This window comes from Cibotium barometz, chromosome 37, assembly GCF_041138505.1.
Source record: "Cibotium barometz isolate CiBa-2024 chromosome 37, ASM4113850v1, whole genome shotgun sequence".
Taxonomy (NCBI): Eukaryota; Viridiplantae; Streptophyta; class Polypodiopsida; order Cyatheales; family Cibotiaceae; genus Cibotium; species Cibotium barometz.
In genome coordinates this window covers 51,086,623-51,104,224 of record NC_141082.1, presented here as the reverse complement: position 1 = coordinate 51,104,224, position 17,602 = coordinate 51,086,623, and the positions used below count along the sequence as shown (strand labels likewise).

At 40.8% G+C, this 17,602-nt stretch overlaps 1 protein-coding gene across 1 annotated transcript; it reads right to left on the bottom strand.

Annotated features, from left to right (window-relative positions):
- Nucleotides 1–15,933: 15,933 nt before the first annotated feature.
- Nucleotides 15,934–16,836, bottom strand: LOC147617364 (uncharacterized). The gene has a single exon (XM_086776469.1). It carries the CDS (start codon nt 16,834–16,836, stop codon nt 15,934–15,936), a length of 903 nt encoding a protein of 300 aa, XP_086632595.1.
- Nucleotides 16,837–17,602: the final 766 nt, after the last annotated feature.

The window sequence follows — 17,602 nt, the reverse complement described above, 5'->3', positions numbered from 1 at the left end:
TTTACTTCGCTTGTCGCATGTTCAAAGCGTGTAGCTCTACTAAAGGTCTCTATTAGACGACTAAACATGCTAGATCCGGGTTGTGGGGCCCAACCTGGCATGTTTTGGCTTGTCTCCTCAGGGTTCTTGGTAGGGTGCCCTTCCATGGCTTCTAAGTCAGAGGACGAGTCACTATCCACTATTCGTGAATCTTGGGTTGCACTCCCTTGGGTTCCAGTCGAAGGCCAAGATGCTAACATGGAGGGATGGTGTGAGCCTGCGTAAACTGAAACACTTTCTAGTGGTTCAGGCTCTAGCACCCGACTAGAATGTAGATGCATGTGACGTGGGTATCTTACGTGCATTGTTAACTACCCTTAAAACTCACACAAGTGGTTTCTTAGGTGTTTCGCACCCGTTTTTACTTGTTTTTAGATTTTTTTAAACTCGTTTTTGACCCCCTCCCATAAGCTCTCACTTGAAAGAAAGCTATGGAGGCTCACTCTCCTATATATATCAAAAGACCGAGACCGAGACGCCGAGACCGAGACCGAGACCGAGACCGAGGCCGGGGTCGTGGGTCAATTGGGGTTCTTTCTTTTCAAAAAAATTTTTCCAATTAGAAAATCTTTCCTCTCCACACGTTTGGTTCTTTCTTTAAAAATAAAATTTAATTTTTAATTTTTAATTTTTTTAATTTTTTTAATTTTTATTTTCTATTTTTTTTTGGAGATAAGTTTTCTAGGGTTTCTTTAGGGTTCAGCCTTGGCCACGGCGTAGTTCGCACACAGCACAGATCTGGGATTCTGAAATCCCCCCCCGCACGCAGATAACCAAATAACAGAATGCACGCCCACACGCGAAGCGGAAAAATAACAAAAGAAACGGAAATGCAGAAGACAAATTGCAGAAACAGAGATTGAAAACCACAGAAACACCTCAACAGCAACACAGACGCCTTTCCTACAGTGTAAATTAAACTTCACGCAGTAGCCCGAGCTGCAAACTGGAGCTTGGTACAGGGAAACTCCCCGACACAGCGGCGCCAAAAATGTGCGCTTTCGTCGCACAGGTCGTAGCTGTGGGGACTTGCCGGACACCGTATGCGAGCCACGAATGGCTGCAGGCATACAACCAGGGAAGGAAGCTCAAATATAATGCAAAGGGTGTATCACTCACCGCTCAACTGCCGCCTTGAAGGATTCCCACGTCGCAGCAGTGAAGAAGGAGCCGTCGTCACCGCTCTACCGCCTCTCCGCCGCTGTGCCGCTACACAGTGCTCGATCGCTCTCTCACTCACTCTCTCTCTCTCTCACACACGCAGGAGAAGGAAACCAAGGAGATAAGGCAAGAGCACTCTTGTATTCACAACACATGAGAATGAGGATTTTAGGGTTACATAGGTGACTTGGCCGTTCACACTTGGGCACCCATACATGGCCGGCCGATCCTAACCCTTATCCTACTGATATTCAAGGTGCGCCTCTCATCGGCGATCACCCAATCCCTTCATCCTTAACATATGGTGCCGACAAGCCCGGCCCATGACTCAGAATATTTAAATTAATGACGTAACACATAGTACATCTGAATGTCCGTCTCATAGGTTAACAGGTTGATTGACCTTGCTGGTCTTCAATGGATGAGTCCATGGCTCTTTTTATGGATCTGTTGGTTGATCTTGCTGATCTTCGACGAGAGTCTATCTTGATTTTTTTAAGTCATTATATTGCCGAGTATTATGGGCTAGGAACTATTGAAAAGGCCCTTGAGTGGACAGGTGGTGAGCGTTCTAGTTGCCAATGATGCCATAGATACTCTGATGAAGGAATGATGGGAAATTATGAATCAATCGGATAAATTGGAAGATTGTGATCAGTGGTACTATGGTTTCATTAAAGGATTGTTTTAAAGTTAGCTGATGCTAAGAAAAAGGTAATTTCATATTGGGTGTGTAAGTGGTGTGGCTAGTTTTATATTTGCATGAACTTCCGGCTAGGGGGCCTTGGAACTCTTTTCCTTGGTACCCGAGACAAAACCTAACCAAATTCCAAATTGGATCCCATCACTACAGTGGTTGGGCGGTTGGCTAACCCATGGGATCGGATGGGGTTAGGCTGGACTGATGGATTCGTAAATCGAGACTCAATTTCTGTTATTACGATAGATAAAGTAAATCCCAGATAGTAATTGTTCTATGGATAGGAATCAACGGCTGTGCCTCTTGATGGGAAAAAAAGCATTGATCCCAATGATCCAAGTGCAAGTTTCTTTCTTGATCTGACCGAGTATCTTTATGGGTGCAGTCGGATCAGCGTGATCAGTAATGATCTTGACTATGTTAGAGTAAAAAAGTTATCCTGGTGGAATCGCCCGTGCTTTCCGGGTAAGGGAAGTTTTTCCGGGTTCGGTTTTGGAAAAATCGACGGATTACTCTCTTGTCCAGATATCCCGTGGACGAGGCCCCGAATGTGGGACCCCTGCCCCGCATGAGAAGTGCTACTTCCGCTGCTAATACCCCGAATTTGTTGCTCGGTGGGAACAGGGATCTCACAGTCCTTGCTACCATTGTGAATCATAAGATTGATTCTTCCCTGAGAATGGCCACCATCTTGGCTTGAACCTCTACCTCTACCTCTACCTTTGTTACTTGCTCCTCATAACTATTTTCATTTTTTGTGAACTTGGTTCTACACCCAAGTTCTTCTCCTTAATGATCAACATGGATATGAAGTCTGCAAAATTAAGGATATTCTCTCGAGCCTATATAGATGTTTTGAAATGCTTATATGATGGCCCTAGGTCATCACATAGATGTTGTCAATTGCTTATATGATGGTCCTAGGCCATGCAAGCATACCTCCACATCGTTATCATCTTCTACAACAACACTTATAGATGCAAGGGATTCAAACAATTCCCTTAATCTTGAGTGCATTGTCATTCACTATATTCTTTTTTTCCATAGTATGCAGGTCATTTTTCAACTACAATTTCATGGATTTTGTATTTGTTTCATACAATGTGAATAGGTTTCTCCAAGCTTCTATTGGTGAGCTGGCATCCTGTATATACCCAATCATGGTGTCCTATATACTCATAGAGAGACAATACATGACCTTTCTTGCTCCTTGATTCCAATCCTTGAATGCTTTAACCTGTTCAGGAATCAGATCTCATTCTAGAACTTGCAGGGCCATTTCACTATCTCCATTAATGTAATCCTAGTAATATTTTCCCATCAGGAAGTTTGTTATTATGAACCTCTAAGCATGGAAGTTATTTTTATCCAACTTCTCACTGACAATCTAGTTGATCCCATCACCAATAGAAATATTGCAAAACACTTTGAAATCTGCACGACGCTGACAATTTCTAAATATAACATACTTGCTATAACCTTTGCACAACGGTATTAAATCACACATGTACTTTCTTATAGGTAACCACAGATCACATACATACACTAAACAACACCTGTCAACCACAAATACTGTACATACAGTGTTTCCAACAGATGAACCACACTGTCATACAACAAAACCAGTGTTTCAAAAAAAATTATGTATATGCTACACAACTCGAGGGACCATGCGAATGCCCTCCAGCTCAAAAACAGATGTTGAAACGCTCCCAAAATGAAATTTTTCCCCAAAAAAATTCAGATGTTAGATCTCCCCTGCTATCTACAACCCTATGAAGATAGCTCCCGAATTGGAGATTGCATCTGCCCCGATAGCACCCAAAGCTATCTGAAGTTGTTGCTCCACCACAAGAAGGGGAGAAGAGGATGATGAAGCTCCGTCGACTCCTATACTTGCATCTAGCCTCTTATCCTAAACCAAGATCTCATACCATGAAAAGAGAGAGGAGAGCTAGAGCTCTTACAAGCACACACACAAACCCTAGAGAAGAGAACACACAAAGAGAGGCTCAAATCTTCTTTTTCTTCTTCTCCACTAACAAGATAAGAAAGGGTCTACAAAACATAAGTGAAAATACAGCATAAGTACTAGAGTACTATGTACAATGGTCATAGTATGTAAAATTTGAGTGAGTGAGTGAGCTGGCAGGATAAATATGCGATCACTCTCGGTAGGTAGACCAGTGAGTGTAGTCCAACAATGGAGAATCACTAGCAAAGATCCATTGCATCAGCTACCAACATGCTAGAGTGAGTAAATGATGAAACGGTCACACCAGGCCCTGCATGAGTGTCAGCTCATGTTAAGCTTAACATCTCAACATATTACTCTTTTTTTTCAACTATTATTCATTGTGCTAATGGCCACATGGAAGACTCTTTCAGGTAATGCTTGTAGGATAACTTTCTAAAAATGTGTTATTGGGTTGCACATGGATGGTGGCGACCCAATGTAAGATCAATTGGGCAACAAACATAGTCACAATGGTAACTCCCTCTTTCCCTATAGGATCTCATTATATGTGCTGCTCACAGTGAGATGCTCACCCTTCAAGAGGGTCACAAAAGGAGTTAGCTTCTACCCAAATACAGACCCTAAAATAACTCGTAACTTAGTAAAGTCTAACCACATTCACGCATCCAATGCACCACTACAAAAGCAAGGGTTCTGCAGCAGCAAAAGCCTCAGCTCAAATGGGTTCCGTAAAAGAAGCCCCAACAAAGGAAAAGGCCTCGTGTGTGAAAAGAAAAGTCCAAAGAAACGTCAACTGATGTGGGTAACCAAGAAAATTCTCAAGACACAAGGTGACTGGCCTTCCTACTCTCTAGTCCAACGCACTAAATACCCACTAAAACAGTGAATGCGTCCTAAATAACAACCACACACAGCCTAAATCCTAGAAACACACACCGAAAAGACATCTTTTTGTATGAAATAATTTACAATGTTTTATTTACACACACCCACACAAACACACAAATGGAAAAGAACAAACTACTACGACCCAACAGATCATCAAGACACAACTTCACCATTCTAAACTGAATAAAGAAATTTAATGTCAAAATGGTTTTGTGTAAATTGTTTCCAAGAATTTAATGAAAAAGAACCAATATTTCCAACACTTCCACGTTCCAGTCAATCTGCAACAACAGCATCACTGCATTCAACATTTGGCTAATCTTCACTTCACTCCACTCTTCACTCTCTCTCTTTCACACTTCAAAACTCTTTCTTTCTTTCTTCTCTCTCTCTACTCACTATTCTCATGAACTCTCTTCTTCTTCTTCTTCTTTCTTTCTCTTCCTCCTCCTGAAACACAAATACAAGAATAATACACACAATCTAATACATTCTCTCACACTCTCATGCTTTTACTTTTAAGTATGCACCATGTCAAAGTGATCAAATCTCTTTCTCTCCCTTTCCTATTTTGCATGTACACACATAGCGCAGCCATATTGCCCTCTCTCTTCTTTCCTTCTTCCTCTACCCACACACAATGTCTCCTCTACTTGCTATGGTTCCCCACCTTCTCTCTCCTCATTTTAGCTTGAGAGCATGGAGAACTCCCACATGCACACACACGTTTCTTTCTCTCTCTCACAGTCTACCATGGGTGCCTCTCTCTCTCTCTCCTACTGATTGCCATCCGGGCAAAAAATCATGCTCTCTACTCCCTCCTTGTTAGTGGGTAAGGTCACGATCCCCTCTCTCTCATATGCTGGGTTGCCTACGCTATCTCCTGTCCAAAATGGCAGGCTGCCCTTCCCTCGCCTTTTTGATTGCCATAAGGGCAAAGCCATGCCCCTGCTGACACACCATCAGCCTTTGTGACTCGGCCCGATCCATGGCACGGTGGCCTTAAAAGGTCCACCCATAACACATGACCGACCACCTTCTACGGAAGGCGGCTTGCCTCTCCATGGCCTATGGCACACTGGCAGCCAACTCCATGACTACCTCTGCACACAGCTCCGTCAAGGCTATGCGCTTGCTCCATGGTCCGTGCCCCACCATGCATGGCTAGCACCCAGCCATGCAACCTTAACCTTCCAAGGTTGGTTGCCTGTGGTGCACGGCCTACACCTACCATCAATCCGGCTCACCACGCGTGACCTCATTGTGGGTCTCCTCCGTGTGCACGCACCGGCCCCTTGGGTTGAGAGGCTTGCCATCTCCTCGGCACTAAACAGCCATGTGGCCCTCTCCATGGGGCACACAAGGTGCTAAGCTTGCCCACGCAAGGTGCCTCCTCGTCGCCCGCGAGTCAGCTTGTTAAGCTCGTGATGCCAAACTCTCCATCGTTGGCTCCAGTCTACAGACGGCCAGCCCGGCTACTACAAGCGCACTTGGCCTCCCTTCTTCTCCAAGCACACGCTTGCCTTCCAGAGTCGGCCAGCCCCGTCTACCTTAGGTGCATTGGGGTTTGGCCCCCTCTATTGTGCAGGCGGCCCAGGTGCAAGGCCATGGTGACTTCCGTGCGCTGGCCTGCCTTATGTGCACAAGGCATGGGCGCCCTCACAATACATAGGCCAGTGTTGGGCCATGGCAGCCTCCCCTTCACATCGACCAACCCCCCACAGAGGCCTCCCGCCACCTTCCACGTGCAGGCGCCAGGCCTACATGCTGTTCCTTCTTCTCTCGACGCGAGTGGCACCCTCTCTCTCTTTCTCATACAAGACACGCACACACCCATACTCTCTCTCTCTCTCTTTATGTACAGAGTTCACACACATACATTAACAACAACAAACAAACAGGCTTACCTCCTCCTCCTCCTCCTCCTGTTCTTCACATTAGCCAGAGAAAGAAATGCTCCCTCTCTCTTTCTCTTATATGCTCTCAAGAGGTTGGCGGGTACCAACGGGTGCTAAAACTACCCACCCTTCCATTTTTAATTTGAAACTTTTCATTTGTAACCACATTAAGGTCTCCAAACTTGCGTTCCCACCTAACCATCCTCAAAGCTTGAGTTCGAAACTCATCATACTAACCCTCGTTCTCTTCCCCTCGATCTCTCTCTTCTCTCTTCACTCTTACATACAACCTCCTCTTTATGTACAATACAATGTTAATCGTCACCATTCCCATGCAATGTGCTTACACCAATGGACAACATCGACAATCATGATGCATGCAAATACCATGACATTCCACACATATATGCTTTCAAATACCATGGAAATGCACCTAAAATAACCACAATTGACCCTATTTAAACCCTAAAAATTGCTAAAAATGGCTTCGATCCAGGGGTCATCATTCCCCCCACACTGAAATGTGAGCGTCCTCGCGAACACAGTAGCAACTTCACTTCACAGCTTCCCCCACACTTAACTTCTTCACCATCACTGCCTAGCATCACATCTCCACTTCATCACTCTGAAACAACCACCAACCATACACTAGAATTACACCGTACCAAACAAACAAACAAAAACAAAAAAACCAAACTTTTAACACTTTCACATCAGCACACATAAATGAGTGAATGAAAATCCAAGTTGCAAACACCACTACAAGACTTATATAACACTAACCAATAGATAAACCAAAAAGGTTTATTAAGCAAACATCAAATCCCAAGAAATAGTAAAAATTAGCAACTACCACAACATCCTCACTATGTCTATAATATTTCCACTTTAACAAATAGGAAACAACCCATCCATAACTACAAAACTCTAGGAAAACTACCTTCCACTCACTTCCAGATTTCATAAAGACAATAGTAGCACAACTAACCATGGAAGTCATTGCCTGATTGTAATTCCCTTATATCAGAACCATGCCTTTCTCGTTTCATTTTTTTTTCGCTTGATTTATTTATTTTTTACCAAATGCACACCACAATGGCAACCACCCCATATGAAACTAGGCTGCGATTCTCAGACCTTGCCACCCGGCTAGGTTGACTCCAAGAACCTACCAAGCTCACATGACGATGGCTATCCCAAAACAGCCCAAGGCATCGGTTCAGAGTACTGACAACCCTGCCAGCATGACTCTCCTCATCTACCAAGAACCATTAAGGCGATAGACCACATATACCACATATATACATTTGAATTTTTATTTTTCTTCCTTCCTCTTTTTTTTCTTCTCTTTTTTTCTTTTTTTTTTCATCATTTTTCAAAGGCAATGATTTGAAAACTCTCCCCAAGCTCATCATGAAAATCGAGACTATTATGGTCATTATAACCCAGGAATAAGGGAGAAAAGTTCCTTCCACTAGAGTTCTTAAGACCATTAAAGAGAAAAATATAGTCAATGCAGCACATGCCTAGTTAAGATGAATGTGGTAATGACCAATTTCTACTACAGAGCTCAGCAAGAAACTCATAGAATTAGTATCCTTGACTAATAAACCCCAAATCTTTCCAAAAGAAAGAATCATATAAGTCAAGTACCAAGCAATTGCAACTGGATTAACACAACTCACAATCCCCATTATTACACACACCATGCAAGTGATACCAAAAAAATAACCAAATATATTGGAGAAAATACACCTGTGAAACATTGCATATCCTCTGAGTAGCAAAAATTGCATGTCCAAAAACAATCTTCAATACTATGATATCATTGTTCCCAAGTTACTCCCCCATCTCCTTGCACCTACTAGCAATGCAAAAATACAAAGAAAATACCATATCTGCACATACTAACCATTCAAACAATTAGCTTACAACTTCCAAGAAACATAATGTACCTAAAATTGAAAAGAAACAAACACAAAAAACCAATCCACATGCAAACCAGAACAAACAACAAAAACACATAACAAATCACACAAACAAAACAATTGTTTCTTTTTAAAGTTTTTTTTTGAAATAAATAACAAGAAAAACAAAACTAATTGACATCATGGGACTCAGAAAAAACGGTGCGAAAACTCACAGGTGCATTCACTACACCAAAAGGCAAAAGTTGAGGTGTCACCCCATGGAACACCATATTAGTGAATTTGGGAATTTTCCAATTCCCATTTTTGAATACTTAAAAAAGGGGACATGGATAACATGTTTGTAAGTTTCTCAAAACCCTATCATATGACCTATCGTTGGAAAGCGCTTGAAAAATGGAATCTAAAGAGCTATAAAGCACTCATTTTGGATTAGTGGTGTTCAAGTTATGGTTAATCCAAACTTTTGACCACGTGTCCCAAACTTGTGGAAAATTCCCATATTCCCCAATATGGTGTTATGGCCCTCTGTCTCGTTCAAAAGTACAGCTCTCGAAACAAAACTACTCTCTCTAGGTAGAAGTATCCGATACAAGCCATGAGGAAGGCCAAAGCCCAAACCCTCATCCTTATCCTCCTCATCAAGATAGTCTACCACAACATCTTCAGGATGAAAAGAATCATCCGAAGAATCATCGGACGCATTGGTTAAGGTGTCCACACCTGAACCAAAAATCTCTGGCGCAATAACGGCCAAATATTGGGCCATGCGACCAAAGTCGCTCTCGGCAATTGGAAGAGATTCCCCGGTAGCCAACCACCGAAACAACCACTCCAACTCATAAACCCAATCAGGGTCTACAACTAATGCAAAAATACCATCCCACCCAAACCAAACCACATAAGGATGAAGAAAATAAAACAAAGCATTGAGAGAAAACCAGGGATTTCATTAACGTCTTCACAATTTCGTGATCACGTTAACAAAACCTGTTGTTAACATAAAAATTCTTGTGATCACAATGTATATTCACGGGCATTTTTTATGACCTGCAAAAACCTTCTCTGCCAGTAATCCCGTCGAGAAAATGTACATTTCCCGGCGGGCCCGCCGGGAAAACCCATTTTCCCGGCGGACAAATTAAAAAAATAAAAAAAAATAAAAAAATAAAAAATAAAAAAAAATAAAAAAAACCATGTTCACAGTCATTCTTACCATTTTTGGTCCTTCTGGACTCATTTATGATGTCAAAAGTTCAAAATTCTTGGCACAAAAAAAGTTTTGTATAATTTGCTGGCCTTAAGTTCAATTGACACACCAATTAAATCTAACTATACTTACATCAATTGACTCAATTGTCCATGACATCATTGCACTCAATTGAGCCCAATTGGACTCAATTACACTTGATTTACACTCAATTGATATTAATTGGGTGTCAATTGATGTCAATTGTGCCTAATTCGACGTAATTGAGCCCAATTTACACCCAATTTGCATAAATTGGGTGTAAACTAAGTATCAATTAAGTCGAATTGGACTCAATTGATAATAATTGGATGTTAATTGATATTAATTAAGCCCAATTGACTTCAATTGGGTGTTAATTTATTACAATTAATATCAATTAAGCTCAATTGAGCTCAGTTGACATCAATTGGGTGTCAATTGATATCAATTAAGCTCAATTGAGCTCAGTTGACATCAATTGGGTGTCAATTGATATCAATTAAGCTCAATTGAGCTCAGTTGACATCAATTGGGTGTCAATTGATATCAATTGAGCTCAATTGGACTCAATTGCACTCAATTGACACTCAATTGGGTGTTAATTACATCCTATTGTGCTCAATTGAGCCCAATAGGATGCAATTAACATTAATCGGGTGTCAATTGATCACAATTGATATCAATTGGGCTCAATTGCACTCAATTGTGTGATCGATTGTGTGTCAATTGAGCCTAATATGATACAATTGAGGCTCAATTGATGTCAATTGAGCCTAATATGATACAATTGAGCTCAATTCACGCCCAATTGGATGTAAATTAAGTGTCAATTGAGCCGAATTAGACTCAATTGATAGCAATTGGGTGATGTAAATTGAGTCCACTTGGATGTCAATTGATATCAATTGAGCCCAATTGATCAATTGACACCCAATTAGACTTAATTGATATCAATTTGACTCAATTGGGTATTAATTGATGTCAATTGAACTCAATTGGATGTTAATTGATGTTAATTGAGTCTCAATTGACATCAATTGGGTGGCCAATTGATGTCAATTGAGTGCAATTGATGCCAATTGGGTGCCAATTGAGTGCAATTGATGTCAATTAAACCCAATTTGGCTCAATTAACATCAATTGGGTACGATTGATGTCAATTGAGCTGAATTGACATCAATTGGGTGTTAATTGATGTTAATTGAGTTTAATTGACATCAATTGGGTGTTAATTGATGTCACTTGAGTCCAATTAGATGTAATTAGACTCAATTGGGTTTGAATTAGACTCAATTGATATCAATTGGGCTGAGTTAATTGGGTGTCAATTGAGCCCAATTGACATCAATTGGGTGTGAATTGAACGTGATTGGACTCAATTGACATTAATTAGGTGTGAATTGATGTCAATTGAGCCCAATTGGATGCAATGAATATCAATTGGGTGTCACTTGGACTCAATTGGCACCCAATTGATGTCAATTGAGTCCAATTGGATGTCAATTGGTACCAATTGAGCCCAATTGATCAATTGACATCCAATTAGACTTAATTGATATTAATTTGACTCAATTAGGTATTAATTGATATCAATTAGACTTAATTGGATATTAATTGATGTTAATTGAGTCTAATCGGACTCAATTGATATCAATTGGGTGCCAATTGAGTGCAATTAATATCAATTAAGCTTAATTCGGCTCAATTGGCATCAATTGGGTATCAATTGACTACGATTGATGTCAATTGAGCTCAATTGACATCAATTGGGTGTCAATTGAGCTCAATTGAGTCCAATTAACATCAATTGGATGTCAATTGAGCCCAATTGACATCAATTGGGTGTGAATTAAATCGGATTGGACTCAATTGACATCAATTAGGTGTGAATTGATGTCAATTAAGCCCAATTGGATGCAATTGATATCAATTGGGTGTCACTTGGACTCAATTGGCACCCAATTGATGTCAATTGAGTCCAATTGGATGTCAATTGATATCAGTTGAGTCGAATTGATTAATTGACACCCAATTATACTTAATTAATATCAATTTGACTCAATTGGGTATTAGTTGATGTCAATTGGACTCAATTGGGTGTTAATTGATGTTAATTGAGGACTCAATTGACATCAATTGGGTACCAATTGAGTGCAATTGGTGTCAATTCGACTCAATTGGCATCAATTGGATATCAATTGACTAGGATTGATGTCAATTGAGCTCAATTGACATCAATTGGGTGTTAATTGATGTCAATTGAGTCCAATTAAGCCCAGTTGTGTCCAATTGGGTGTCAATTGATTGAATCCAATTAAGTCCAATTAAGCCCAATTGAGTCCAATGGGGTGTCAATTGATGTCAATTGAGCCCAATCGATCAATTGACACCCAATTAGACTTAATTGATACCAATTGGACTCAATTAGATATTAATTGATATCAATTAGACTCAATTGGAAGTATAATAAGATCTAATTGATGGTAATCGAGCTTAAGGTGATAAATTTAGAGATAACTTTTTTTGTACAAAGAATTTTGAACTTTTGACATCATGAATGAGTCCAGAAGGCCCAAAAATGGTAGGAATGACTGTGAACATGAATATATTTTGACCATTTTTTTTTAACTTTTTTTTTCGTCGGAAAAATGGATTTTCCCGACGAGCCCGCCGGGAAAACAAAAAGCCCGGCGGGCTTCGGCAGGTTACCAGGTCACTGGTAACCTGCTATTTTGAGAACATGAAAACATGTGAACATGTGAATAACATGTTCACAAGTGTTATTAACAAAAAAAATCTTGTGATCACGTGAATATAAAATCCCTGGAGAAAACTCCATACCACCTGTATACCACCTGTATGAAAGAAGATCGAATCGATCGCACCAAAACCTGATAAACCCACCAATCCCATCAAAACAACACAAAATAATAAAGAGCAAAACTCATGTGAAAAATATACAATGAACCAACTTGACCCACGTAATTACCAACTTAAACAAAATAATGTTTCACCCTAAGACCATTAACACGAAAAGGAGCTATTACAGCATCAGGGTCTTGGACAATCAAAGAACCATTATTAAAGGCCTCTAACACCTTGAAAGGGCCTAACCACCTCATTTGTAATTTGCCAGGAAACTTATGATATCGATCGTGCCAAGCCCTTCATCTATGTTGCATCGCCTCAACATTTTGCAGAACCGTTAAACATATCTCATCCAACCTCACCAAGGCCAGTAATCGAGCCTCTAAAGATTCCTTCTCACCTAGTCTAGATTCCAAGGCAACGCGTAATGTGGGTATTTCCTTCTCTATTGGGAAAATTGCTTCTGTACCATACACTAGAGTGAAAGGTGTGTTTTGAGTCATAACCTTAAATGTGGTACGGTATGCCCACAAAGCCTCAAACAATCGCTCATCCCAATCGCGTCGATTTTCCGATACTGTCTTGGTTAAAATCGTTCCCAGTATTCGATTGGTCACCTCCACTTGACCATTAGCTCGAGGATAATACGGAGTGGATTTCCGATGCTTGATTTTGTAAAGTTCTGTTAATTCCGTAATGGTCTCATTTAAAAAATGAGAACCACGATCACTCACCAACTCCAACGGACAACCAAAACGAGTAATGATATTTTCATATAAACAGTTGGCCACCAATACCGTGCTAGCAATACTTTGCGAGTGGTTAATTCCCTCGCAAAATGACCTCCACATGGCTCATCATGAAGTGCACGTAAGATAGAAGGTATCTCATCCTCTCGCACACAACGACGATACACCCCCTCCCTAGGAAAATAACGATACAAATAACCACCAAAGAGGGTGTAGTGGTGAGATTGCAATAAAATTTTCTTTTTTTCATACTTGCTGGCGCCTCCTGGATAATGAGTAGTGCTCAAGAAATTTGCAATATCCGCAAACCAAGGAAGTTTACAATCAGTCAAAAATAATGCTGCATCAGGCAATTCATCATCCACTCCCTCCTCAATATCCTCATTCAAAAGCCGAGAAAGATGATCCGCCAATACATGAGATTTTCCAGGACGAGTAACCACCTCAAAATCAAACTCTTGAAAAAGTAACATCCATCGAATTACTCGCCCCGCCAGATTTGTCTTGTTCAAAAGGTATCTTAGTGCTTGATGATCCACATAAATTGTAAAAAACTTGCCCAATAAATAATGTCGATATTTATTCACGGCAAATACCATGGATAAACATTCCTTCTCCGTTGTAGTGTAATTTCTCTCTCTCTGTCAAATTGCGACTCGCATAATAAATTGGATGTTCTACCTTCTTATCGTCTGCTTTGACAAAGAACTACTCCTACAGCTGTATGTGAAGCGTCTGCATGAATATGAAAAGGTTTAGACCAATCTAGGGGTATCAAAACTGGTGCTTTTATCAATCGATCTTTGATCGTATCAAAAGCCTCCTGACAATATTGTGACCATTCAAAGGGTACATCCTTCCGAAGAAGAGTAGTTAAAGGGTTTACCACCGAAGAAAAATTCAATATGAATCGGCGATAATAATTAGCATGTCCCAAAAACCCTCGTAATTGCTTCATGGTTGTAGGAGCAGGTAGATCACATATCTTATTGATTTTACTATCATCCACAGTAATGCCCTCAGATGAAATCACGTGACCTAACAAGATTCCTTTCTTAATGCCAGAAACACATTTCTCCGGATTCAAGGAAATACCGGTTTGCTGACAACGATCAAAGACAGCCAACTTCTCAGGCATATCCTCCTCATCCCCTTGAACTAAAAAATCGTCCAAAAAGATTTCCATCCACTTTTGTAAAAACTCTTGAAATGAAGCCATCATCACCCGTTGGAAAGTAGATGGAGCATTACATAATCCAAATGGCATCACTCGATAAGCATAAGTTCCCCATTCTGTTGTAAAAGTGGTTTTTGGTTTATCATCTGGGTGGATTTGTATTTGATTATTATAACTGCTAAAACCATCTAAGAAGGAATACAATTTATGCCCTGCTACTTGGTCTAGAACTTGATCAGTGAAAGGCAATGGAAAGTGATCCTTCTTAGTCTTATCATTTAGCTTTCGATAATCCACACAAATTCTAATCTTACGATTTTTCTTTGGAACAATTACAATTGGGGACTGTATGCCATAGGATAAGTGAAGCCCACATCTAACAGCATTGTTATTTCTGCTTTCACAAGCTCTGCATAGACAGGGTTTGTGCGCCTTTGACGTTGGCATACCGGCCTAATGTTTGGCTCTAAATTGATGTAATGCTGGCATATCTCAGGTTTCACTCCCTGCAAGTCTTTATAGGACCAAGCAAAGACATGTTTGTATGTTTGTAGAACCTCTCTCAATCTAGTTAAGGTTCCTTCTTGCAATTGACTCCCCAATGTAAAGCATTTTCCCTCTTCAACTTCCCAGTGCTGAGTAATTTCTAATGCATCAAAAACAAAGGCTGATCGTCGACGAGATCTAGCTTGTATAGGTGGATGGTCTCTCACTTTGAAACAAACATTTTCTAGAAACTCTTGCTTGGTGTTACACTCCTCCTCCTCTTCGTGCGAAGAATGAGCACTTACAAGACTTTCATGGGTATAAGGTATCACCATTAAAGGGTCTATTTCCTCTTCATCATTGATAGGCTCCTCAATTTGGACCATAAAAGCATCCCTCTCACTACCTCAATCATCTTGAAATCAGTCCAATCATTGAACTCTCCTCCATCACCTCCATTGTTTCATTGTATTGTGCTTTCAAGAACTCTCTGGAAAATGACTTATTTTTCCTTCTACTCATCTTTTGCAACGACGAGCCATCCTCACTCTTGTTATCTTTTTGCTTATATCTCTCACATTCTCTGAGCAACTTTTGAGTAGACCTCGCATTATATTTGAGTTCCTGTCGACAATGACCAATCTCACGATCTTTTTCTCGAAGTAAGGCTTCCCAAGAAGTTTCTTCTTCATGATGGCACTCTTCAAGTTGCAAGGTCAAATCTTGCGAATGTCTAATTTTTATCTCAGCTCGTCCCTTATCTTTCTCTAGCAGCTTCACCTTCTTTAATAATGCATCCATCGACTCACTAGAAAAAACTCGTTCTAGCTCTAACTGCTCTTGCAATTTCTCAATAAGGGCATATAGCTCTTGGTGCCTTGCCGATCGTCTGCTCTCCTCTGCTTGATTGTATCCATGCAAAAGCAATCCACTACACACTCCTCTGGTGATGACAACCAATCGGTAATGTCATTGTCAGAGTCATTCTCCGAAGAAAAATGCACTCGATATTCTCCCATACCGGCATCCAAAGCAAACTTAGAGCACTCTCTCTTTTGCATTATAGGCTCATCCGTATCAACCATTTGCATTTGATACCCATTTTGAAGAAAATGAGCATACTTAACTTTATTTAATGCAAAGCGTTCTTGGACTACTTCCTCACCAACGGATGTATCACTTCCATATCCCGTCATTTCTTCGGTTGTAGAAGGTGGTTTAGTGAACTCCCTCAAGAATTCTTTAGACACAACCCTCAATTGAACTCTATCCGTGCGTGGACCTATGGTTATTATCCCTTTATGCCAATTTTGAACACATCGAGCTTGTACTAACCAAGGTCGTCCTACCAAGATTGGAAACGCTGCACCATAGGAATGCGGTCGCACTACTAGATAGGTAATGCAAAACTCCAATCCAGCTATTATAGTCTTTACTCCTTGAAGTAGACCTAATGGTTTCACTCGACGTTGATCTGCTACTCGCAACATGATATTTGTGGGCTCTAAACCCTTTAGGCCCAACTCTTCCATTGTGTGTTCAGTCATGAGATTCACCGCAGCTCCTCCATCTAGCTGTACCCCCATGACCTGATGATGTCCAATTTCTACCGTAATAGTTGGAGCCTCAGAATCCATAAACATATCAATTGCTTGCACTCCTGTTTCCAAAGGTTCTTTAGGGGTCACTTCTTTTCTCACTCGTGAACGTCGACGTGCAAGTCGTTGATGCATCTGCTTTCGACATATTGGAGAGATCTCCGCTAATGTAGGTAGACTAATAGACACCTCACACCGTTCCAATATATCCCATAAATCAAATTGAGGTTTTGGATCAACTTTAGCACCTATCCCGACCTTCTTAGCACGTGGTACTTTTAATCTATCAAGGAAAGGTGTTACGCCAGGAAGTGAGGGCCTTTTCCTACACGTGCTATGGGAGGTGGGTCATGTCACACACCCACTTCTGCTTGCATGAAATTATGGAGAGAGAGAGAGAGAGAGAGAGAGAGAGAGAGAGAGAGAGAGAGAGAGTATGTGTGTCTAAGAGAGAAAAATAGATAAAACAGTGTGTATTATATGTGAGCATAAAAGAGTGTGTATTATATGTGAGGGAGAGATAAAATGTGTATGTATATTTGTTTGTGTGTGTTGAGATAACGAGCTCGTCTAGTGAGGCGGTGGACACTGATGACCCGCCTGGAGGATAGGCCCCACACTTACACCACTGGCATGGTTGGTGAGATCTTCGGTGATATGCAGCCAGTGGGATGATAGGCTGTGTGACAGCCATTCTAGAGACTGGCATAGTTATAGCGTCAGCTCATTTAGTTGGGTTCACACTATAGAGAACCCGTGTATGTATTTGGTTGAGTACCTTTCATATTGTGAGTACTCTTATTGTGTATATGGTGTGTTGAGTGTTGAGTGAAGAAGAAGAATATTTTCAGCCTCTCACCTTGTGTGTTCTCTATTAGGGTTTTGTGAGTGTGTGTGTATG